Below are 25,143 nucleotides of genomic sequence, written 5' to 3' on the forward strand. Positions count from 1 at the left end.
GGACGAGGACGAGCCGACGAGGACGAGAGAGACGAAGGGATTGTGGCGGCGTCGGGACTCTATTAAGTGAAGAATTAGGGTTTGGGTTTCGGTTTGGGTTTCGGGTTTTTCTTTTTTTGTTCGCGAATCCCAACCGTGTCGGTAACGAGTCGAGGGCGTGTCGGGGCGTTGACGCGTGTCGAGAGCGTTGACGCGTGTCGAACGCGTGTTCGCGTCCAACACGCGTCGGACGCAGACTCGGGGCCAAGTTTCGTGTGTTGGTGCTTCATAGTCGCTAACTACATACACCTGATGGAAGCACAATATGTATAGCTGCATATGCAGCATCATGTGTCGTTTTCAAAGCACTGTCGTGGTGCAAAACAATAATAAAAGAAGCAAGCAAGGTTTGCCAGGAGAAAGCTAGCAATTCCAAATCTAACCAACCAATGTAGAAGATTTGAATCCTTGAAACCATGTAGAAGATAATTCAAAAACAGATAAACTTTGATTGACGCCAATGAAACGTCAAAATCTGAAAGGAGCCATCGCAAGAACGACGTTTATGAAATCTCAATTGCTTTATCAGTTTTACTTTAGTGCTCCATTAGTATACTTAGAAATCACTTCTAATATTTTGGTCATAAGAAAAGGAAAGCATGTCATTTAACTTTCATATGCCTGAAGTTTTCGTAGGGTGTGCATTGACCAACAAACTCTGAAAATTTAAACTTCATATTTAGGGATCAAACACATGTTAGGCTCAGTGAACTTATAATTTCTACCTTTGGATTGATTGCACCATTATAGATAATAATCCTTGCAGCAGCTTACATAGTTCCTTCTCAAATATTTGGACAGACATGCTTATTTTCCCCCCTAGATAACACTTGTACTAGTCATTCTAGACAATTTGATCAAGTTTCTGGAATGTCGTTTGTTGGATTTATTTGATAGAAAGATTCTTGAAACAATCTTTGTTCTTAATTTTCATTCCGACAAGCCCACTTTGAATAATAGCAAGAAACATCATTTTTTCAGAACATATTGTACTTGTAAATTGGACAACTTAGTACAAGCATCTCCCTATGAGAATAAAGATTTCCTTTTCTTATTATTCATTTCAAAGGAGACATGGACAAGTCAGATTGTCTATTAAGCATGATACTCTCCATAACAAAATGATAAGAAAACAAATAAAAATTGACAGCATTAAAATGTAAAATTAAAACTGTAACGGGAATGCAGACCTTGTGGGAGCTGCCTAACCCTTCCATAACCTCTGGAAGTTCTATTTTGATGCATATAGGGAATGCAGACCTTGTGGGAGCTGCCTAACCCTTCCATAACCTCTGGAAGTTCTATTTTGATGCATATAATCATTCCTAGAAGGTTCTGAAAACTGCTTCGGACCTTCATCCCTGTTTTCTCTTTTCAACCGACGACGCCTTTCTTCACGCTCCTAACGGGTCAATAGATCATCATGTAAGTGTATTCTCAGGGGATGGAATATGATGCAAGAACATAAAGAAGAACCGACAAAAGAAATATAAAGAAGAGGAAATTACAAGAAATAAAATTCAATAAACGAGGTTTGTAGGAAAAATTGCACAGGTGAAACAATATAGAAGTGTAACACATGAAATAAAAATCAAATAGACAAGGTCTTTACGAAGATACTGCAATTTATTGCTCCATCTGGCATCTACTTTCATCAAGTCAGAAGTTAAATACGTGAAGAAAGGAGCTTACCCTAAGCATGGTTTGCACTGATTCTGATGGTTGTGCATCATCAACATATTCTTCATATGACTGTTCATCATCTTCAGGCAACGGTGATGCATTCAAGTCCATGAACTATGTTCCTTAGCTATCCACCAATTCAGAAATAAAAAAACCCCGGGCAATGTTCTTAGCTGACGAGAGAAACAAAGACACTGATCTGAAAATATTGGGCATGGAAGAAGATTGTGTGAAAATAGCATCACACAACCTCAGTTGAGCAAAAAGAGTATTTCATGTTTCAATATTGAAAAAATTAATATGTCGGTCTTACCCGATGCTACATCAGTTACACACCATCCATGCCAAAACATTAATCAATGCTCAAACCACATAATCCCACATAACTAAAAGAGAAACATCAACAAAAAGAAAACCCTTAAATCTTATGGAATATGCATGTGATAGTTAATGAACCAAATGACCATTACTTAAACGTGGGTAACATGATTACTAATTGCCAAGCTTTGATTAATGTAATTAATAGAAACATAAATGCTTCGACAGAAAAATGTATAAATTTGCGCCGGGCTCAGGCTACTATGCGCCTCAAAACTAAATACAACTATCTAATCACAATAAAACTATAATCATCTTACCCTTTCATCTAAACATTATCCACAGAATTTCAAAAGAAAGTTACTATTAGCCTTTTAGTTTGAATGACCTGACGCCACAAGGACAGGAAACTTGTTTCACTAGCAGCGAGAGGACACTGAGATTTTCCCGATATTTTCTCTTCCTCTCCATATAGTTGCCTAGAGTAGGAATTCAAATTGCAGCCAGTCTTGTTTTGACTTCGACTAACATCAAAAGCCTATACATATACTTCCTCCCAGTGCTAATAGAGTTGTTATACCATCTCAGAATTTAAATGGAAAAATACATATACTTCGAAAGATTTGCATATTTTTCCAGAAAATATGGATCAACTAGAATTTAAATAACAAAATAACTTTTGGTATGTTAAGTAGAATTAAACGAAGCAAACAAACTACTATGAAGTTATAACTGCACATTTGGTATGTTAAGTAGAATTAAACGAAGCAAACAAACTACTATGAAGTTATAACTGCACACAAATAAATTTTGTAAATAGTTAACAACCTCCTCAAGCAAACAAACTACTATGAAGTTATAACTGCACACAAATAAATTTTGTAAATAGTTAACAACCTCCTCACTCTGTTCAACGAGTTGTGAGCCCTAAACCCTAAAATCTTACATCATTATGACCTAATTAATAACTTTCTACGGTTAGAGTTAAGACGAAAATTCTTCCAAATTAAAAGGTGAAATTAGGGTTAAAGTACAAACTGCTTGTTTTCCTTTGAAATCGAGGTCAAATGCGACTAAAAGTTGAAGAAAGAAAACGAAATCGAAAGAAACGCACCTTGAAATTTCGAGGAATTGAGGTTAATTTTGCGATATCGGCGAATTGGTGAGAGATCGAGGTGGGTTCGGTTCATCTCGCACTTTTGCGAAATAATAATAGAGGGCGATGAGTTATGGAGTCCGAGTTCATTTTGGGGATTTATTTATAATTGGGGCGAGCCACGAGCGTACGATTGGAAAAGATTGTGAGACTTGGAACATGAATCTTGAGTCGCGTAACAAGGGCGGAATATTTTTCACTTAAACCCCTCTCACTGTGTTTAATTACGCATGTTCGGTACTATCTGCCTCATTCACCTGATTTTGTTGGAATTTAGTGTTTTTCGTATATCAGTCCCATGAATCTTTAAAATGATTTGTCGCTAGTTCCTCAAATAGTTAAAATGACTATGGTCTCCCGAATCTTATATCTCTTTACTGAGGATTTTGGTTGGAGGGATCAATTTGAGAGACCTTCTAGTAATTTCAATAAATTTAATGACTGGTTTTAAGACAACTTATGAAAATTGAAATAACACTTTATGTTAGGATTTAACTTCAAAATAAGCTTTTCAAGGGAACGATATGGAAAGGTATTTTGTCTTCTCTCTTTTGTTGAGCAAATATTATAATTTAGATTTGTATTATGTCTAGCAACTCAACCTTATTCTTCACTGCCGTTCAGGACCGGTCCTGAGCATTCAGGGGCCCTAGGCGGGGAGGGAACGGCGGGGAGGGCTGCTGATCGGCGGCGATGTGGCGTCGTGGCTGCGGTGACGGCGGGAGGAGGCTGGCGTCGGGCGAGGAGAGCAGCGATGTTGACGAGGGAGAGGAAGGGCTGTGTTCGGGGACGAAGAGGGAGAGGGCGGAGCGGCGTTTTTCCGTTTTGACGAGGGGCTGTGCTTTTTCACGAATTTTTTGGGCCCTATCCCTTGGGCCGGGCCTGCTCCCGTTTGGTCTCTATGCATCAGTGTTTCGTTAGGCTTGTTGAGTATGTTTCGTGCCCCCAAATTGCGGGGGATTGTTCTTGAAAAGATTAAATACTCTTGATGATGGCTTGAGTGATCTAACTCAGGTTTTCCCTCAAGCTCAAGCATAGGAGTCTTTTACTCGGCCTACCAAAAAATTTGTGTTTTTAAAAAAACTTCCTCCTTATAGATAAAGTTCTTAGATTATTTAATTTTGGACAAAGCATTTTGGGTGAGCGTTGGCCTCCATTTTGTGTCCTTAAAACTCGAAAATATATCTATCATTATCGTTAAATATGAACAACAAAAACTATCAGTAGCGGTAAACCTATCAAATCTTATAACCAGAGGCGAAGTTATCTATCAAAATAATATAAAGAAGAATAATGTTAGATATAGCATAACGAGGTGTTATTATTATTATTATTTGCTCATATGATATAACCAAATAAGAAATTCTAAGGATCAGTAAAAACATAAACGTCATTACTCAACCCTAGGAGTTGTTTGTCTTTTGGGCCATACGGTCGCTATTGTAGTTATAGCAAACATCTTTGTAATCTGACTTTCAGAATTACCAGTGTAATTACGTTCTGTGGCAATTAATTCCACACTTGTTATTAACTTACCTTCACGACACCGTATAATCTAACTTTCTCCTGCGGATCAAGAACGCGTCGTCTGTCCTTTTCATCCCCCGCCGTTTACTCCTAACCTCACCGTCGCTGACTCGTCGACGACGGATCTCTCTCTCTGTTCAATCAATTATGATCCGGTTGCCCTTTGATAAAATCCGCGAATTATTCACCGACGAGGAGAGCCGCCGGATAAAGAAATGAGCGAAATTAGACGTCATCGGTCCTCTCTTTTGTTCCTCCCTCCTCGCGTTCTGGCGATCCGCCGGAGATTGATGTTGATCGTGGCGCGGCAAGAGGAGGTTAAGTGACTGGTGATCATGGTGATCGAGGAGGCCGTCGTGGTCGAGTTAGAGTGCTCTGCAGGTACATCTTATGCATGTTATAGGACTAGGATCGAATGAAAGTGCTTTTCTGAATCTACGACATCTTAGCATTCTTCAATTTTTTATTCAGGATAAATTTTCAAAATAGATCCCTTTAAAATTTTATTTTTAAAAATCAACCCTTCAAAATTTATTTGCCATGTTTGATATGGTTTCAGCCACTTGGCTGAAACCAGGTCGAAAATGACAAATAAAATTTGAAAACTTTACGGGATTTAAAATCTCGTGATGTGCCTGGTTAATCAAGCATTAAACTTTACAGGATTTTAAATCCCGTAAAGTTGTTGAACTTCTGCAGCTTCATTAACGTGGTTAATCAGGTACTAAACTTCACAAATTTTTAAATCCCGTGAAGTTTTTGAATTTCTATAGTTTTATTAGCGTGGTTAATCATGCACTAAACTTCACGGAATTTTAAATCCCGTGAATTTTTCGAACTTTATTTGCCATGGTTGAAAATGGCAAATAAATTTCAAATGGGTCGTTTTTGAAAATAAAGTCCCAAAGGGGTTTATTTTGAAAATTTGTCCTTTTATTCATGACTTGATCCATAGCAAATTTAGGTTGAAAATAAGTACAATTGTCTGAATTACTCTCCTAGCTTTGTCTTTTAGTGACCTGAAACTAAAAAGAAGATACAAGATCTGGATTATCATTTTTCCCAAGAAAATATAATTTTTGTGCGTGCTAATTAATATTTTGTTATCTCCATAGTAACCCCTGCACTTGGTATTTGGTCAATTGTTCGTGTTATCTAAGACAATGTTTGAAGGCCATGTTATATCCGTGACTAGTTTATTTCTCACACAAATAATAAAATAATGAAACAAGCAACAAAAAAAATAATCCTTTTTCCCAAATTTTTTGGGGTCGGCTAAGTAAATCTTTTTTCTTCTTTTCGTTCAGTTCTCTTTTTGGCTATCTCCTCTATTTGGTTAACCTCTTTCGTGTCCTTCTTAATTGCTTCCAGTCAATTGCTCTTTGACATACCCGTAATCCAGTCCCCATTGCTCCATTAATTATAATTTTGTCACTTCTCCTAATTGGTACATTTAGTTGTCTCCGTTGCATGTGGCCAAACTGTCTCAATCAATTTTCTTTAGTTTATTCTTAATAGGAACAACTTATAATCTTCACAAGTTCACTCAATTGTGTCATGTCTTTCTGTAGATACTCATAAGTCCATTATAACATTTTTATTTATGCTACATTCTTTTTATGTACTATCCAATAATTTTTTCTCGAGTTTGCGGCATCATTTTACAAAAATGAAAGCTTACCTTGTACCTGTTAGGGTTTTTTGATCAAACCCCCTGATGCGATTTGGAAATAGAGATGAGAGTGAAAGAAAACAATCACAAACACACAAGATTTTATGTGGTTCACTTCTCAATATGAGAAGCTACTTCCACGGCCGCCGCAAGAGAAAAATTCACTATTTTCGTCTTAATTACAAGTTGCCCTAATCACTCTTTTAATAACTTAGGGGTTAAAACAAAACAGAATTCAAACAGGTCAAAAAACTAAACATAAGCCAAAACCCGACACGCGGTCGACCGTCGCGGTCGACCGCGACGAACGACAGAGAGCAGAAAATGATTACACGGTATCGTGGTCAACCGTCGCGGTCGACCGTCAAAAGTCCAGAGACCAACCCAGATTCGTGGGCCTGGCGCGGTCGACCGTCGCGATCGACCGTAGAAAATCCAGAAGCCACCCTGAGTCTTGTGCACGTTTGCGGTCGACCGCGCGCCATCCGCGGTCGATCGTGAATCTGCCAAACTGAATCCTCGTCATTTTTTCTTGAACTTCTTCGTCATTAACCTTGTTCCTCCAACTTCTTCTGTTTCCTTTTCAATCTGAAGTATAGGGCAGGTATGATAGTTAGGCTTCACATATCCTAACAAGTTCTCACTTGAAGACTAACTATCAATCTCTATCACCTCTCTCTGCGACGACAGCCTCCATATCATCAAGTAATGAGGTCAACTAAAGTTGAACACAACTTCAGTTTCTCCGTAGTAACAACCTTCGTAAGCATATCAGTCGGGTTCTTACTTTCTTGAATCTTCACAAGTTTCAACATGTCATCATCCAATACTAACCTTATGAAGTGATAACGGATCTGTATATGTTTGGTCCTGGCATGAAAAGTTGGGTTCGTTGCCAAATGAATGGCACTCTGGATGTCACAATGTAAAACACTCTTCTCACTTTTCTGCCCTAACTCCTCCAGGAATCCCTGCAACCATATTAGCTCTTTGCTAGCCTCTGTCACAGCAACATATTCAGCCTCTGTAGTCGATAAAACAACAATCTTCTGTAACTGGAAAACCCAACTAATAGTTATAGTACCCAAAGTAAACACGTATCCTGTAGTGCTCCTCCTCTGATCTATCTCGCCAGCATAATCTGCATCAACAAATCGCTGCAGAACTAGCTTGCCTCTTTTGAAGCATAAATAATTTTTTATAGTACCCCGCAGGTACCTAAGAATCCACTTTACTGCTTCCCAGTACTGCTCTTCTGGATCTGACATGAATCTGCTCACAGCTCCCACTGCATTTGCAATGTCAGGTCTCGTGCACATCATAATGGCGTACATAAGGTTTCCAATGGCTGACGAATATGGAACCTTCATCATAATTTTTCTCCTCATCGGTCACTGGACACTGTTTCTTAGTTAACCTGAAATAACTAGCTAAAGGTGTGCTGACGACCTTAACACCACTCATTCCAAACCTCTCAAGCACCCGTCTAATATAATCGGCCTGGGATAACTACAATGTGCCCAAGAGCTTGTCCCTGTTAATCTTCATTCTCAATATCTGCTTCGTTACGCCTAAGTCTTTCATGTCAAACTCACTCGATAACTGTTTTTTCAGCTTTTTGATCTCACCCATATCCGAGCTGGCAACTAGCATGTCGTCGACATACAACAACAAGATAATATAATCGGTGTCAAACTTCTTGAAAAAACAACAATGATCAGCATTGCACCTGGAGTATATGTTCTTATGCATAAATCCATCGAACTTTTTGTACCACTGTCTTGGAGCTTATTTCAAACCATACAAGCTTTTTTTTAATTTGCACACCATCTTCTCTTTGCCTTTCTGAGTGAACCCCTCTGGCTGCTGCATGTATATCTCTTCCTCTAAGTCACCGTGGAGGAAAGCTGTCTTTACATCTAACTGCTCGAGGTGTAGGTCTTCAGCTGCAACAATACTCTGAACCAATTTGATGGTAGTCAATTTGACTATAGGAGAGAAGATTTCCGTGTAGTCAACTCCTTTTTTCTATTGAAACCCTTTGACCATCAATCTAGCCTTGTATCTCTTGGAACCATCATGTTCCTCCTTGATTTTGTACACCCATTTGTTACTCAATGCTTTCTTTCCTGCTGGTAACTTTGCAAGTTCCCAAGTCTTGTTAGTGTTTAAGGACTTTATTTCATCTTTCATAGCAAGCTCCCACTTGCTCGCATCATCCACTCGACATACTTCATCATAACTTTCTGGCTCTCCACCGCCACTCAATAATAGGTAATTCAAATGTGCTCTGGGCTATAGTGATGGATACTTCGGATTTGGCTTGGGAACTCTTGTTGATCGCCTCAACTCTCTAGCATGCGAACCAGGCTCTGCATCTGCATTTGTCCTTTCTGAAGTAATGTCCTCCATCATCTCTTCTGCAGCCTCTTCTGTAGCTTCCTCATCAGAACTGGTCTCAAGGTTGCTTCCATCTGAAACATCATTTGACTCGAAGTATGTAGGCTCAGGTTGTACCGAACTAGTGGACTGAACAAACGATCCTTGTAGAGAACTGCTTCATTGAAGACAACATCCCTGTTCCTGATGACTTTCTTGTTCTGCTCATCCCAGAACTTGTAGCCAAACTCATCACCACCATAGCCAATGAAATAACATTTTAGTGACTTAGAATCAAGTTTGTTTCTAACATGATCATTCAAATTAACATAAGAAACACAGCCAAAAACTTTTAGGTGAGAAAGATTTACCTTCTTTCCACTTCATATTTCTTCAGGTATTTTATGCTCCAAAGACACTGATGGTCCTCGGTTGATCAGATATGCAGTTGTGTTAATTGTTTCTGCCCAGAATTGCTTTGGGAGTCCTGCTTAAAGTCGCATACTTCTAGCTCTTTCAGTCAATGTTCTGTTCTTTCGTTCTGCTATGTCATTCTGCTGAGGTGTACTTGGCACTGTTCTCTCCAATCTAATGCCACTATCATAGCAAAACTTCTTGAACTTCGAATCTTCATATTCACCTCCATTATCTGATCGAAGCTTCTTGACCTTCAACACTGTTTCGTTTTCTACCATAGCCTTCCATCTCTTGAAGACTTCAAACACTTCTGATTTGTGTTTCATAAAATAGACTCAAGTCTTCCTCGAGTGATCATCTATGAAGGTCACAAAGTATAACCTTCCACCAGTGGGCTGTACTGATGCTAGGTCCCACACATCTGTGTGAACTAGCTCAAGCTTCCTTTTCTTAGGTTTCCTGCCGATTCTTTTAAAGCTTATTCTTTTTTGTTTCCCGAATATACAACTTTCACATAAGTCAAAATCAGCTGACCTCAAACCTGGTAGCTTTCCATTCGACTGCATAACTTTCAAGCCTTTGCTGCTCATGTGACCAAGCCTCTGGTGCCACAAATTTAGGTCTTCTTTGCTTTCAACCATTGCAATAAATCCACGTGCATCTGTTGTCATGTAGAGAGATCCACTCTTCGTACCACGGGCAACAATCATCGATCCTTTCGTAACCTTCCATGTATCGCATGCAAAGGTTGTTATATATCCTTCTTTAGCCAACTGTCCTATAGAGATTAGATTCTTTCTCAAGCTAGGAACATGTCTCACATCATTCAGCTTTCATATAGACCTGTTGAGTTCAATTTGCACTGCTCCTTTTCCAACTATATCACACGGTTGATCGTCGCCAAGATAGACCTTTCCCAAGTTTCCTGAGATGTAGTTCTCAAATAGATCTCTATTTGAGGTAGCATGAAACGAAGCTCCTGAATTGAGCACCCATGATTCTGTCTTGCTCTCCAACGAACAAATAAGGGCATCATCCGATTCTCCTGAGATGATGTTTGCTTCAATCTTGTTCTCCTTGTCTTTTTTGGGTTCCCTGCATTGATTCTCATAATGCCCAAGCTTGTCACAATTCCAGCAATCAATTTCTTTCTTGTTTTTTCGATTCCTGGATCTTGACCTTCTGTTCCTCGAATTAGGTCTTTGTCGGCTATTCCCTCAATTTTTGTTTCTATTTCTACCTCTGCTCTTAAAATTCAATGCCGACCCTGAACTAGAAATTCCTTCTTGTCTTTTTATTTCCTCAGTCATTATCATGTCTACAACTTTTGAAAACTTCAGTTTTGCTTTTCCACATGACCCGCTAATCGAAATAACGGTACCCTTCCAACTTTCAGGCAACTGACCAAGTATTAAGAGTGCTTGTATTTCATCATCAAATTAAATAGTGACGGAGTTTAGTTGATTTGTGATCTCATTAAACTCATTCAGATGTTTCTTAAATTTTTGGCTTTCCGACATCCTCAAATTAAACAGCTTCTTTATGAGATGTGCCTTATTTGCTGCAGAGGGTTGTTCATACATGCTGGATAGCGCAGCCATGAGATCCGCCGTCGAATTCTGATTCTTGATGTTGAAACCTGATTGCTCCAAGGGCCTTCCGATCTAATAGCTTCCACTCTGCATCCTTCATATCGCTTGGCTTTTCTCCCAATGGTAAGTATAAATCCTTCTGATAGAAGTAGTCTTCCATCTGCATCTTCCAGAACCCGAAGTTTGTCCCATCAAACTTCTCAATCTTGGACGTCTCATTCTCAGATCCTATGTCTCTGACCTCAAATCGCCTGCGCCGAACCTGGTCGCTCTGATACCACTTGTTAGGGTTTTTTGATCAAACCCCCTGATGCGATTTGGAAATAGAGATGAGAGAGAAAGAAAACAATCACAAACACATAAGATTTTACGTGGTTCACTTCTTAATGTGAGAAGCTACGTCCACGGCCTTCGCAGAAGAAAAATTCACTATTTTCGTCTTAATTACAAGTTGCCCTAATCACCCCTTTAATAACTTAGGGGTTAAAACAAAACAGAATTCAAACAGGTCAAAAAACCCTACATAAGCCAAAACCCGACACGAGGTCGATCGTCGCGGTCGACCGTGACGAACGACAGAGAGCAGAAAATGATTACAGGGTATCGCGGTCGATCGCCGGAAGTCCAAAGACCAACCCAGATTCCTGGGCTTGGCGCGGTCGACCACATAAAATCCAGAAGCCACCCTGAGTCTTGTGTACGTTTGCGCGCGCCACCCGCGGTCGATCGTGAATCTGCCAAACTGAATCCTCGTCATTTTTTCTTAAACTTCTTCGCCGTTGACCATGTTCCTCCAACTTCTTCTATTTCCTCTTCAATCTGAAGTATAGGGCGGGTCTGATAGTTAGGCTTCACATATCCTAACAGTCTCTTCTCATGTTCCTTCCACACCCTCACTGTGTACACGTGCATGGTACATGGTGATGTATGTGTGTGTACATGCACATGTGCACATGTGTTTGTGCCTGTGCCCATGAGCATGTCACCATCCATCTTCGTGGGTGCATGTAATTTCATGAGTATCAACACAAATGGCAGGTTTATGGATTGATTCCTCGTATTTAGCATTCTTGGATGTTATGGACCTACAACATGTAAATATCATCATCTTCATCCTCAAGTCTTCTCCTAAAAAATGTCATGATACATTGTCGGTGATAGGGTTAATTTCCTCTTCTTTCTTTTTTTGGAAGAAAAGTCATAGCCAGACTTGACTGGAGCTTTCCTAATCCACTCCAAGATTCTTCTAGCACCATAGCTTGGTCTCAAGGGCAAAACCAGCATTCTCTGGTATTTGAGCTCAAGTAAAATGTTAATATATCACCTAGATTCCTAGTTTTCTTTGATTTGTGGTATGGCTACAAGGACTGAGGATACTACATTTATGCACAATAAAAGGAGGTAGGTTAATCAGATTGGTGTATAAGGTTGTATTAAAGTTGAGAGCATGGTCAGACCATTTTGAGAAGTATATGGGTGTCTGCGTATACATAATATATATACATTTGACAATGTAAATAAGTATTGTCATAGCAGTTGTCATAGTAGTAGCTATTTTCCGTTCAGCGAAGGCCTTATGCAGAACTTGAACTTGGGACGTTCCATAATCCAAATCTCAAGTGTCAATGGCTAGTAATAGTGCAATGCAGTTTGCATGCCTGAACGAAGCTGGCAATTATGTAAATTGACAGATGGCTGAAGAAAAACTCTCTATTGCAGTCAATATTTGCTGGATTCCTGCAGTCTGAGTTATATCAATTTTTAGCTTGTCCAGCTTTGGAGTGTTTCGATTATTTCATTGTAGTTCCACAGATCACGCATCAGTGAGATTGTAAGGAATGCTGCCAATTAGTAAATACACATATGCACCAGGTGCCTGTGCAAGTCGTAACTGTGTGATCATAATTATCGAGATACATGGAAATAGTGGTTAGCCTTGGAGAAGTGCTACTTGCATGCTTTATAGCTGCCGTAATTTTGGATGGAGAAAATAAGTATCTAAGCAACAGGTTCGTTCCTTCCTATTTTCTCAATGAATCCAGTTCCACCAATATCCTTCAGTTATTTCTATATATATTTTTTATTGTAAACTGGACCCTTCTACCTTTTTCCATAAAGTCTCTCTCTCACTATATTGGTTGCGATATGCCTTGAAGTTGTGACCATCTCGTTACAAGACTCATGTCTTTAACTATCCTCAAGATTCATCTCCTGTTATTTAATTACTTAGATGTGGTGAGTTATCATTACATTACCAGTTATTTTGTGGCTTGCAAGAATAGCTTTAGTCACCAGGTTGGTTTATAAATATTTTAGGAAGTAATTTCTAATTTAGTATGCCTAAATACTAAGTCAAGTTAGGTTGATAATGATGATTTGCAATTTAGCTTGTGTTTATGTTTTCCCTCGTGTCTGACAATATCATTGAAGAACAACAAAGTATCTTTCTAAAATATCCACCATATTTCTAAAATACTGATCATCAATTTAAGGATGAATAATTTCTAAGCAGGAAACGGTCATATGAATCTAAAATATAGGTACCATAACACCATTTTATGTCGACATCATTTATCTGTTATTTTCTTGTCGATGTCATTGGAAAACAACAGTGTTTTTCTAAATACCACAATATTACTGGATACCACATGAATCATGTATAATACTAAGCGGGAAACAATCATATGAATCTAAAATATAGTTACCATAATAGTGTCGTACATCAGTGTCAGTTATCTGCTGCTTTCTTGTTGAGTAATCAATTGAGGGGAAGGTTGCTAGATTGTCATGTTCCCACATTTAGTTTGGCATTTGCTTGTCTAGCTGGAGGAAAGAGTACCAGTGTGTTTCTTTCTTTTAATTTTTTTGATAAATTTCATGCTTCTGTAAAAGGTAAGAAAGTTGATGAAGTCAGGAAAAGGGAAATTTATGTGGTTATGGCCATCACTTTGGTTCATATGTCTCATTAGTTTGATTAATTTGATCACATTAATGGTAAGATAATCTTTATCTAATTTCCAATTTTGAAATATCCAATTTAGTTCAGTTATGAATCATCTTGTTCTCAAGCGAAGAGGTTTCTAAAGAATCATGGTGAGCCCAAGGCCTGACCAATCACGTTTCTCTCAGCATGGGTGTAGGACAAATTTGGCTGAACCATGTAAATCTCACGTGTCTTTGATTGTTTTTTCTTTTATGTGGTTGTTGATTATCGTAATTAAATTATTGTTAAGTGTTATCAACTCATCTTTGATTGACCTGGCATAGTTCTATTGCATCAGATCTTAGTTAAAATACCGCTGTTTGTCATTGCAATTTCTTATACTACCATATGTTTAACTTCATAGTAAAGTTAAGTGTAAAATGTCAACTCAATGTTCTCTGTGAAAATAAATAATGCCATCAAAGCGTTTGTTTAAAGGACCCCATCCATTCTCGAAGAACTGATATTTGTTTACTTCTTGTCCTGTAAGATCAAGTTTGCCGCGGCCTACAATGCTTAGGAGGAAATGGGTGTTTCGTTCAACCTGCAGTTTCCACTTCTCTAACCCCCGCATGTTTCCTCTTTCCCCATAACACCTAGGTTTTTTCAGTCACCTTCTCAAAACGCAGATCTTTTTTATTGTATTTAGTTCTCGTGGTCATACTCAAACATCTGGCTTGAAATTTTTCTTGAGATAAATATCTAGCAGAATTTATTCTTTTTCTAATTGGCTATGTAGATAAGATAATGTATCTTATGTATAGAGTACTTGGGGTAGATTTCCTATTAATGTGCGGGCTGTTTCCTCATTTCTGACCATCAAAAATGAAGGGAAAGAAACATCTAGAACCAATTCACTTAAAAGCTTTAGCTAATGGGTTGTTGGGAGATAATTTATATCAACAGACCAATACTTAACAAAAACATTATAGCAAACATAGTTAAACATGAGAAACTTTATGTTACTTAGGATAATGCACCCAATGATATGTCACCACTACAAAGTATGAACACGTGAAGGGTACAGATGATTAGCCTGATCTGCAGATCAGCAGAATGCAACATTTCTTCGGAGAACTCGTCTTGTAGGATATCAAATTACTGGACATCGCTTTAATGGCAATATACCTTAATATTAAACCATCTCTTCGCTATGTCAACTAATATTCATTCATATTGGAGATGAATGATCGACATCTTACTAGCCTTTACGAATAAGATCTACACAAATGTCAAGTATAAACCGGTAACAGTATAAACCGGTAATATGAAACCTATATCGTGGATGAAAACAGAAGGATAAAATATACTAGTGCTGCAGATAAGTATAAACTGGTAACAGTATTCAAAAATTAAATACTACAATCACGTTCATGAAGAAACTTAAAATTTGAAGTTAAATACATAAGAAGTTACCGTGTGAGTACTTTACTTCAGTGACTGGTAAATTTAAATACCTGCTTTACATGCCTAGAGATTATTTGAAGAAGTTGGTTAAAGTAAATTAGAACAATAATCGCATGGTGTACTTTAGAAGCCCAATATCATCTTTAATGTAATAAACATTTCAAATTCAGCGAGCAAGCAAACCTGTTTTGACAATTGCCAAGAGTGCATGTATAATGTTTACAGAAATTGAAGACAATCTTTATAGATGCTTATTTGCTTCCTAAAACTTTGAAGAGTTTATTATGTTTATTTATTCATACTGTTAGAATCCTATAAAAAAAGGCTATTGATTTGACTGAAGAAAATAATGTTCAAGAGAAGAAAAAAATGAAACCATTTTCAAAGACCTACATTCAATGTTGCCTGGGTGCTTCTAATATGGAGTCACACCCTTATCAACTTGTGCTGTACCCTTACCTGACACTTCTTGGACATTCCTTACATATATGCATGTATTTATTTAGATCTGTACTCAATTATAATATGCATGTTTAATTTAAAATACTCTTCATACACTTCTTGGATATATATCCTATACTTCACATCCATTTCTGTAACTTGTTGGATAAGGGTCAAGTTCATTTCATCCTTAAGAACTATGATTTAAAAGGATCCTTTACATATTTAGCTCAGAACTATGATTATATCCCATGAGGAATGGGGGTCTTTTTTTTTGGGGTTAGATACTTCATTACATGTCAGATAGCACAAGTATCGTAACAGTAGAGAGCTGATGCTGGTGCATTTCTTATTTGGTAGGCAACTTAATCTCTTGTTATGGGGACCTACATGGTGTTCAGGAGCTTGTGATCAATTTTGCAGATTTTAATTGAACCATCTGGCCCAATGCAGGGTGTCACATTTTTTTCTTCAAATGCTCAGACAGGAGGGTAAAAAGTTCTTCTTTGCACTAACCTTTGTTCATCTTAACTGTATCTGGCCTTCATGTTATACTAGGATAAAGGGATTGACAAGTTCTTTCTGTTTCTGCAGCAAGTTCAGTGACAGTAAGCTCTGCTAATAATTCATAAAAACTTGATTGATTCCCCTCTGCTGCTCTGAATCCTAATTGATCTCTTGCCATTTGTAGCTTATGTCCTTGCTTGGTTCCGTGAGCATTGTGGACACGGTAACTTAGAGATTCTCTCGAGACTCCTAATTTCTTCTGATAATCCTTTTGTTTTCTTTTTATTCTCAGATGCAAATCTCAGGAAAGAGCAAAGAAGAGATTGACAGTATAGGGGATTTTTCCTGAGATACGTGCTATTGCCTTGAAGAGAGATGAACTGGAACTGGAACTGGAAGCTTTAATAAGTGGTTGTCTAGGCCTATCAGTCTGAAATTTTGGCAAGGTACTTAAGACTTTTATGTGGTGGTTGTTCATGTACATATCACTAATCCTACCTCATCTGGTCATTAGATTAGTTGAAGAACACACAAGGAAAGCTGTATGAGATTGATGACATCATGGTAAGAATGCCAACATATTTCTACAGTTTGATATCGGCTTTGATTTCTCAACCAAAAGGTGTGTGCATGTTTCATTATGCAAGGTAAAGTGCATTAATGTAAAAAAGGCTTTGGAGTTCAAATTAACTTCGTAACTGTACTAAATAACATAATGTATGGACTTTTTCTTAAAGCTGCGTTGTACATCAAGCTCGTCAAGGGAGGCAATTTCTCAACACGGGGGGAAACCGTTAGAGAACGTACAAGGAAGTTGTTCTTTCTAGCCGTGGCCGGGAGAGTCAGGCATCAAAAGCAAGATCGGTTGCGGAGGAAAGTCGCAGTTTATTGCTTCCGAGCACATTCCCCTCCAAATTGAACATAGTCCAACTCCTGCGATCGAACTCGTACGCTTACCAAAGATCGTTTCCAGGACTGACCAGGGTAGAAAGTTAACTGAGCTGTACAGTGTTATAGGTTTCTAGTTCGCAACCTGACAGTGACTAAGCTTGTCTTGACAATTTGCCATAGCTACAATTACAAAAGAAAGCTTGTTAAGGAAGAGGATGAGGTCTCATTACTTTTCTGTTTTGGGTAGTGACGTTGCTGGTAAGTCAAATTTGTCTGAGGGCTTCGGATATCAACTACCTGCAGCTACTTGATATTTTGTTATTCAAAAAAAAAAAAAGTTTGGTCCTTTCTCAGATAACCCTCCTTAACTTTCAAAAGGTCATAAAACCTCCGTTTAAGTTCAGCCAAAATACCGCCCAACTAACGGTATTACTTCTAGCTTTCATCCTATCAATTTATATAAGTACCAAAGAACTGTTTTTGAACATGGCTCCTACAGTTAAATTCCACTGTAAACTAAGAAATAAATAGTGTTCAAATTTCGGTGGAGATCATATCAGAACCGAACTATGCTATTTGGCCTGCGGTTTAGGGCTCGCCGTTGATCACAGCAGTGGGGCCCGTCCCTCTGTTCACCTCTCTGCGAGTTGAGGGCTCGCGGTTGAACCGCGAGCCAAATAGCTTTTTTGTGTCAGAACCAACTCTATAGGGAGGGGGTGGCGGCGTCCACGGTTGATCGAATAGTCACCGGTTTCCAATCTAACCCTCTAGCCTCCCGTGTATGGTGTAGATCATCTTCTTCTATGAGGTGTTATGATAGAATCCTTACTCTTCAGATCTAAACAACTAACAACAGTTACCATTGAATTTAGACTGTTTTTTTAAAACAGCTCGCCTCTCTTTTCCTTTCACGCCTTCCAGTTTCTATCCAAAATAGGTCGGACAATTAACTAGCAACTTCAGTAAGAAGGTGGGCTTACACGGGGCTTAGGATAAATTATCTGGCCTTCAGGTTAATTTGTGGGCTTCGGAGTAAACTACATAGAGAGTGGGGCTTCACCGATGGGCAGAGAGCTGGGGTGCTGTTGTGGGCTTCTGACAAAATTCTGTGGGCTTTTGGGCATTAGGCTGACGTGTCGGCTTTCCTATAAATTGTGGGCTTTCGGGACATTGATGGGCCAAATTAGCAGGGCTTCGAGTGCTTGACCGGGGGAGCAGCCGTCCTGGGGGAACACCACACAGCGCGGTGTGATCTGAAAAAATGGAGGGAACATGAAAATTACCATCATGCCGCCGTCAGCCCTCATCTCAGGATTCAGAATGCGCCTGCGTATTTGCACGTATACCCTCTACATTTTAATATTCACAAAACTACCCCTCAAATCATCAACTTTAAAAAAATACTCCTAAAATCAACAAATTGCTAAATCGGTAGCATAAGCTGCTACTTTGTTGATAACTTTTACGTTGCAACTACAAATTTAGGTCGAGGATAAGTTTCTCCACAAAATTGGCGTCTTGAGGGGTGGCTTTGCAAATACTGATAATCAGAGAGTGTTTTTGAAAACGCCCGTGATTTAAAAGCTACATATGCGAATAAAACCCTAGAAGAATGAACCCGATGGAGATATAAAGAAGCGGCAAATGGGGGCGGGGGCATCGATTCGAAATCTATGTAAACAAGGTTCGAGGCAATTTTAAAAAAAAAAAAAACATAACATCCAGCGGTCAATATTCATCGGTTGTTATAGTTATCGCGAAGACCAATAAATGCGCTGTTTTCAGCGTTTGAGTTGGCGAGAGCCGAGTCTCGCTCAGAAAGCAGCCCCTGATTTGTCCCTTCAGCCGACCTTGTCAAACTTTGTGTCTACGTTGACGTCGCTTCACGAATCGGCTTGCTTCAGTCCTCTGCCATCATAACGTCAATGAAAACGGAGTGCTTTCATTTTTCTACGCGGTTTGTCTTCCTGTGGATATTAATAAAGAAGGAACTCGTCTTTAATAAAGAAGGAACTCGTCTTTTAGTTACGGGTGACACTAGGGGCACACCCTCAACCACAACCTTAATCATATATATTTCTCATTTGCTGCAGTGCATTGGGCCCCACATAAGATTTTAAAATTTTAAAATCTCTTGTGAGATCCGGTGCACTGTAACAAATAAAAAAGAAGGTGTGGTTAAAATTATGGTTAGAGGTGTGTCATTATCATTTTCCTTTACTTATATACAGTAACAAAGCTGAGAATTCCTAATAATTTTGTCGCTATAAAGAAATGTTTAATATAATTAGAAACTTTAATGAGATATAAAAAAATATTTAACTGAGTATAATTATAATTGACCCTTGTACTCATGCTTTGAAATTGTTGTCTTATTACGCACATTCGAACACTACTAAATACATTCTTTTTGATATAAACTACTAATCTGTCATTTATTATAATTGATGTACCATTCAATTTCAAAAAACCATCATTTTCAATATAAGCTACTTAACCACTTATTTATTTTAAAAAAAATAATAGTAACTATTTAATACATGGAGTTCTTGAGATTGGATCGCTGATGATTTGGTCTATTGGAGATAAATTTTAAATGGGTCGGTGCTAGTTACTTAACTTTATAATGATATCACAAACGGAGCATAAATTGGTAATTACTAGTTTTCTTTTTTTTTATTAGAAGGTTGTGTCACTTGGTGTTAGGAATTTACGTCGAAACCCCTAAGACAGCAGAAACGCAGAATAGAAAAAATACATCAAGATTTAACGATGTTTGGCAACTGCCTACGTCCTCGGGAGCCACACAATTAATTTCTTATTAACCAACAAGAAATTACAAAGCAATAGCAGATCTCAAATATGAGATCTCTCAATAAATACAAATTAATACTGTAGCTACAGCATTAATCTCTCTCTCTCTCAAATACCCATATTTAATTATCTATTAAATAGAGAATATTCCCCCACAATAAATTCCCCTCAACAATCTGTGAGCTGGGAAGAATCACGAGAGGAGAAGAAGAAGAAAACGCAGCTGCGTTTTTTTGAGTCCGCCGCCAGGAGATGAAGTTCACGAGAACAAAGGGGGCACACACAAAAAACTTGTGGTCGGGGTTTTCCTTTTATAGGGAAACCCTAGCCAGCTCACGACAACCTGTCGTGAGCTGTCCTCGAGCTCGCCTGCGAAGAATCCCGCTCGAGCTCGCCTGCAAGAGGCTTCGACCTCGCCTGAAAGTCACCCGCCTAGAGGAGGTCGCCTGCAGCTCGCCTCGCCTGAAGGAGCCGACTTCGAGCTCACCTTATGAACCCGTGCTCGAGCTCGCCTGTTCTTTGACCTCGCCTGCAAGTCGTCGTCGTCTTCGCCTGTAGAAGTTCTCGAGCTTGCCTGACGGTTGATCAACCTTACCTGAATCTTCATCTGGACCTCACCTGAAGCTTCGGCTACGCCACCTCGACTCGCCTGACAGGTTTGGGCTTCACCCCCAATTCCAACAATCTCCCACTTGGAGACCAAACCGATGTTAGCAGGCTATCTCAACAAGCATCTCCTCCTGTGTGGCTCTGCTCTCATCACTTATGCATAAAGGCCAACTGAAGTTGCGCACAACTTCAGTTTCTGAATGGTTACCGTCTTTGTTAACATATCTGCTGGATTCTTACTTCCTGGAATCTTCTCCAGTTTCAACACGTCATCTTCCAATATGGATCTGATGAAGTAGTACTGAAGCGTAATATGCTTCATTCTAGAAATAAATGTGAAATTCTTAGCCAAGTGAATCGCACTCTGACTATCGCTATGCAAAACATTCTTCTCCTGTTTGAATCCCAGCTCTGTTAACAACCCCTGAAGCCATATCATCTCTTTACTGGCTTCAGTCACTACCACATACTCAGCTTCTGTAGTGGACAGAGTGACAATTTTTGTATCTGTGATATCCAACTAACACCTGTAGTTCTGACAGTGAATACGTAGCCGGTGGTGCTTCTTCGATGATCAACTTCACCGTCGAAGTCTACATCTACGTACCCTTGCACTTCTACCTTTCCCTTACCAAAGTGCAAACGCTTTTGTGTGGTGCCTCATAGATATCTCAGAATCCACTTGACCGCTTCCCAATGAGCTTTTTCTGGATTCAACATAAACCGGCTGACCACTCCCACTGCATGGCCAATATTTGGTCTCGTACAGACCATTGCGTATATCGAACTTCTGATAGCTGAGGCGTAAAGGATCTTAGCCATACTGTCTTTTTCTTCTTCTGACTGAGGAGACTGATCATTCGATAGGCGAAAATGGCTGGTCAAGGGTATGCTCACTGGCTTGGCGTCGCACATGTTAAATCTTTGTAAAACACGGTTGATGTACTCCGTCTGAGATAACTGCAAGAGACCTCTTTTCTTATCTCTCGTGATTTGCATTTCAATGATCTTCTTTGCTGGACCCAAATCCTTCATGTCAAACTCCTTTGACAACTGCTGCTTCAAACTCTTGATCTGCACCTGCAACTAACATATCATCAACATACAATAGTAGGATGATATAACTGGACTGATATCTTTTGAAGTAGCAACAGTGATCGGCGTTGCACTTCTGGAAACCTTCCTTATGCATGAAACCGTCAAACTTTCTATATCACTGTCTTGGGGCTTGTTTCAGGCCATACAAGCTCTTCTTGAGTCTGCCCACCAGGTTCTTCTTCTTTTTTTCTGAGAAATCTTCTGGGTGGTGCATGTCTATCTCCTCTTCTAGATCTCTGTGAAGAAACACTGTCTTCACGTCTAGCTGCTCGAGATGAAGATCTTCAATAGCTACAATACTCATCACTGTCCTTATAGTATTGAGCTTCACCACGGGAGCAAAGATGTCGGTGTAGTCAATTCTTTCCTTCTGCTGGAATCCTTTGACAACTAGCCGAACTTTATATCTTCTGGAACTATCCTGCTCCTCTTTCACCCGGTACACCCATTTGTTGTGGAGTGTCTTTTTACCCGTAGGCAACTCAACTAGTTCCCACAACTGGTTTGAGATAAGATACTTCATCTCATCTTTCATGCCAAGCTCCCACTTGCTCGCGTCTCCACTCTGACAAGCTTCATCATAGCTTTCAGGCTCTCCTCCATCTGTCAACAACAGATAGTTCATGTATCTCCTGTTAGGCACAGGAGGCCGTGAAGATCTTCTCAATATCGGAGCTAGTGCGTCGGACTCTTGCGCACCATCTTGTCCAACAGGCTCTTCTGGCTGAGAACCTTCTACATTGGGTTTTTTCGAAAGGTTACTCGGAACATCATCTGCATCTACAAATACTGACTCGCTCTCTGAGTCATCTGTCTTGTGCATGTCCTTGTACATCACCTTCTCGTTGAATATCACATCTCTGCTCCTAATCACCTTCTTGTTTTCGTTGTCCCAAATGCGGTAGCCGAACTCATCTTCACCATAACCGATGAAAGTGCATTTCTTTGACTTGGGATCAAGTTTATTCCTGCCTTGATCACTAATATGCACGTAAGCTACACAACCAAAAACTTTGAGATGTGAGAGTTTTACCTCCTTTCCGCACCATACGTCTTCTGGTATTCTATGCTCTAATGGAACCGATGGACCTTGGTTGATCAAGTAAGCTGCTGTGTTGACTGCTTCTGTCCAAAACTGCTTTAGTAGGTCTGACTGTACCCGAATGCTTCTGGTTCTCTCTGTCAACGTTCTGTTTATCCGCTCAGCTACATCATTTTACTGAGGCGTGCCGGGCACGGTTCTCTCCATTCTGATCCCGTGCTCATAGCAAAACTTTTTGAATTCGGTATCTTCATACTCACCGCCATTGTTGGTCCTAAGCTTCTTTATTCTCAGACCAGTCTCATTCTCGATCATAGCTTTCCATCTCCTAAAAGCTTCGAATACTTCTGACTTATGCTTCAGAAAGTAGACTCACACTTTCCGAGAGTGATCATCCATAAAAGTCACGAAGTAATGTTTACCACCAATGGACGCGATGGTGGTTGGTCTCCAAACATCTGAGTGAACGAGCTCTAGCTTCTCTTTCCTGGGGGTTCTGCCACTTGTCTGAAAGCTAACTTGAACGAGCTCTAGCTTCTCTTTCCTGGGGGTTCTGCCACTTGTCTGAAAGCTAACTCTCTTCTGCTTTCCAAGTATGCATTCTTCACACATATCTAAATCAACTGATTCTAGACCTAGGAGTTTTCCCTTTGTGTGCATGATTTTCATCCCCTTTTAAATCATATGACCGAGTCTCAGGTGCCACAGTTTTGAAGTCTCATTGCCTGCTGCAACTGAGATCAAACAATGTGCACCTACTGTCATATACAGGGTACCAGTCTTCCTGCCTCGGGCAATCATTATTGCACCCTTTGAGATCTTCCAATCTTCTCCATGGAAGGTCGTTGTGTATCCTTCGCCAGCCAATTGGCCTACGGATATTAAGTTCTTTTTCAGGTCGAGAATATGCCTGACATCGTTCAGCTCCCATACTGACCCGTTCAACTTAATTTTCACCACACCTTTACCCATGATAGCACACGGTTGATCATCACCAAGGTATATGTATCCAAGATTTCCGGGAACATACTTCTCGAAGAATTCTTTCTGAGAAGTAGCATGAAACGACGTTCCTGAATCTAACACCCAAGATTCCTCCTTGCTCTCCAAAGAGCATATCAATGCGTCGTCTCCTCTTGAGGTAGAAGTGACATTCACCTCTGCCTTCGCTTCCTTCTCCTTTTGTGCGCTCTTGTACTGATTCTTGTAATACCCGATCTTTCCACAATTCCAACACTCGATAGCCTTCGAGCTGTTGCTTGGATTCCTGGATTTGGACCTCATGTTCTTTGATCTACCTCTATAGTTTGATTTGCCTCGTCCGTTCCCTCTGGTTGAATTTCTACCTCTTGACTCTGTATGCAATACTGAAGAGGTTGTAGCTTCACCCGACTCTCTCTGTCGGATCTCCTCACTGAGAACCAGATCACGAACGTCATCGAACTTCAACTTGTTGCTTTCCGACGAGCTACTCACTGCTGTGACTGTAGCGTTCCAACTCTCTGGTAGGGAGGATAAAAGTATCAACGTCCGAACTTCCTCATCAAACTCAATTTCAACTGAACTCAATTGGGTTGTGATCATGTTGAGTTCATTGAGGTGTTGTGCTACTGACACGCCTTCCGCCATTCTCAGATTAAATAACCGCCGCAGCAAATAAACTTTGTTCGCGGTTGATAGCTTCTCATACATATTCGAGAGTGCTGCCATAAGACCTGCCATGGTCTTCTCCTTCGCTATGTTGAACGCAACGTTGCGGGTCAACGTCAATCTGATAACATCGAGGGCTTGTCTGTCTAGAAGGATCCACTCATCCTCCTTCATCGACTCCGACTTCTTCCCCGATAGTGGGTGATACAGACTTTTCTGATACAAATAATCCTCTATCTGTATTTTTCAGAATCCGAAATCTGTTCTATCAAACTTTTTAAGTCTCATTTTTCCTTCATCTGCGGCCATGGCTCCCACTTGAATCTGACTTCCTCTAAATCGTTTCACGCTTTGATACCAGTTGTTAGGAATTTACGCTGAAACCCCTAAGATAGCAGAAACGCAGAATAGAAAAAGTACACTAAGATTTAACGAGGTTCGGCAACTGCCTACGTTCTCGGAAGCCACACAATTAATTTCTTATTAACCAACAAGAAATCATAAAGCAAGGGCAGATCTCAAACTTGAGATCTCTCAATAAATACAAATTAATATTGTAACTACAGTATTAATCTCTCTCTCTCAAATACCCCTATTTAATTATCTCTTAAATAGAGAATATTCCCTCACAATAAATTCCTCTCAACAATCTATGAGCTGGGAAGAATAACGAGAGGAGAAGAAGAAAAAAACGCAGCTGCGTTTTTTGAGTCCGCCGCCAGGAGATGAAGTTCACGAGAACAAAGGGGGCACACACAAAAAACTCGTGGTCGGGGTTTCCCTTTTATAGGGAAACCCTAGCCAGCTCACGACAACCTGTCGTGAGCTGTCCTCGAGCTCGCCTGCGAAGAATCCCGCTCGAGCTCGCCTGCAAGAGGCTTCAACCTCGCCTGAAAGTCACCCGCCTAGAGGAGCCGA

The 25,143-nt window shown here is 39.8% G+C and overlaps 1 protein-coding gene and 1 long non-coding RNA gene across 17 annotated transcripts in view; one reads left to right on the forward strand and one right to left on the reverse strand.

Annotated features, from left to right (window-relative positions):
* The window catches only part of LOC109832843 (mRNA-capping enzyme), a 25,903-nt gene extending 21,085 nt beyond the window's left edge, over nt 1-4,818 (reverse strand). Inside the window, exons 1-4 of one of the 9 annotated variants that reach the window (XM_020400290.1) lie at nt 3,799-4,032; nt 1,732-1,921; nt 1,319-1,441; nt 1,230-1,248 (exon numbers count right to left, since the gene is read on the reverse strand). In XM_020400290.1, coding sequence (XP_020255879.1) covers nt 1,230-1,248; nt 1,319-1,441; nt 1,732-1,833 — 244 coding nt within the window. In that variant the 5' untranslated portion in view covers nt 1,834-1,921; nt 3,799-4,032. The other 8 variants (XM_020400292.1, XM_020400288.1, XM_020400289.1 and 5 more) reach the window with 8 other exon arrangements.
* Nucleotides 4,753-17,333, forward strand: LOC109832846. Of its 8 annotated transcripts, XR_002245002.1 has the most exons (6): nt 4,753-5,104; nt 10,759-10,906; nt 14,257-14,366; nt 15,975-16,567; nt 16,636-16,768; nt 16,859-17,333. It is a non-coding gene; the product is annotated as an uncharacterized LOC109832846 (long non-coding RNA). The 8 variants fall into 8 exon arrangements; XR_002245005.1 differs by lacking the exon at nt 14,257-14,366 and having other exon boundaries at nt 4,754-5,104; nt 16,859-17,332; XR_002245000.1 differs by lacking the exons at nt 10,759-10,906; nt 14,257-14,366 and adding an exon at nt 13,825-13,943 and having other exon boundaries at nt 4,755-5,104; nt 16,859-17,331.

This window comes from Asparagus officinalis, chromosome 3, assembly GCF_001876935.1.
Source record: "Asparagus officinalis chromosome 3, Aspof.V1, whole genome shotgun sequence".
Lineage (NCBI taxonomy): Eukaryota > Viridiplantae > Streptophyta > Magnoliopsida > Asparagales > Asparagaceae > Asparagus > Asparagus officinalis.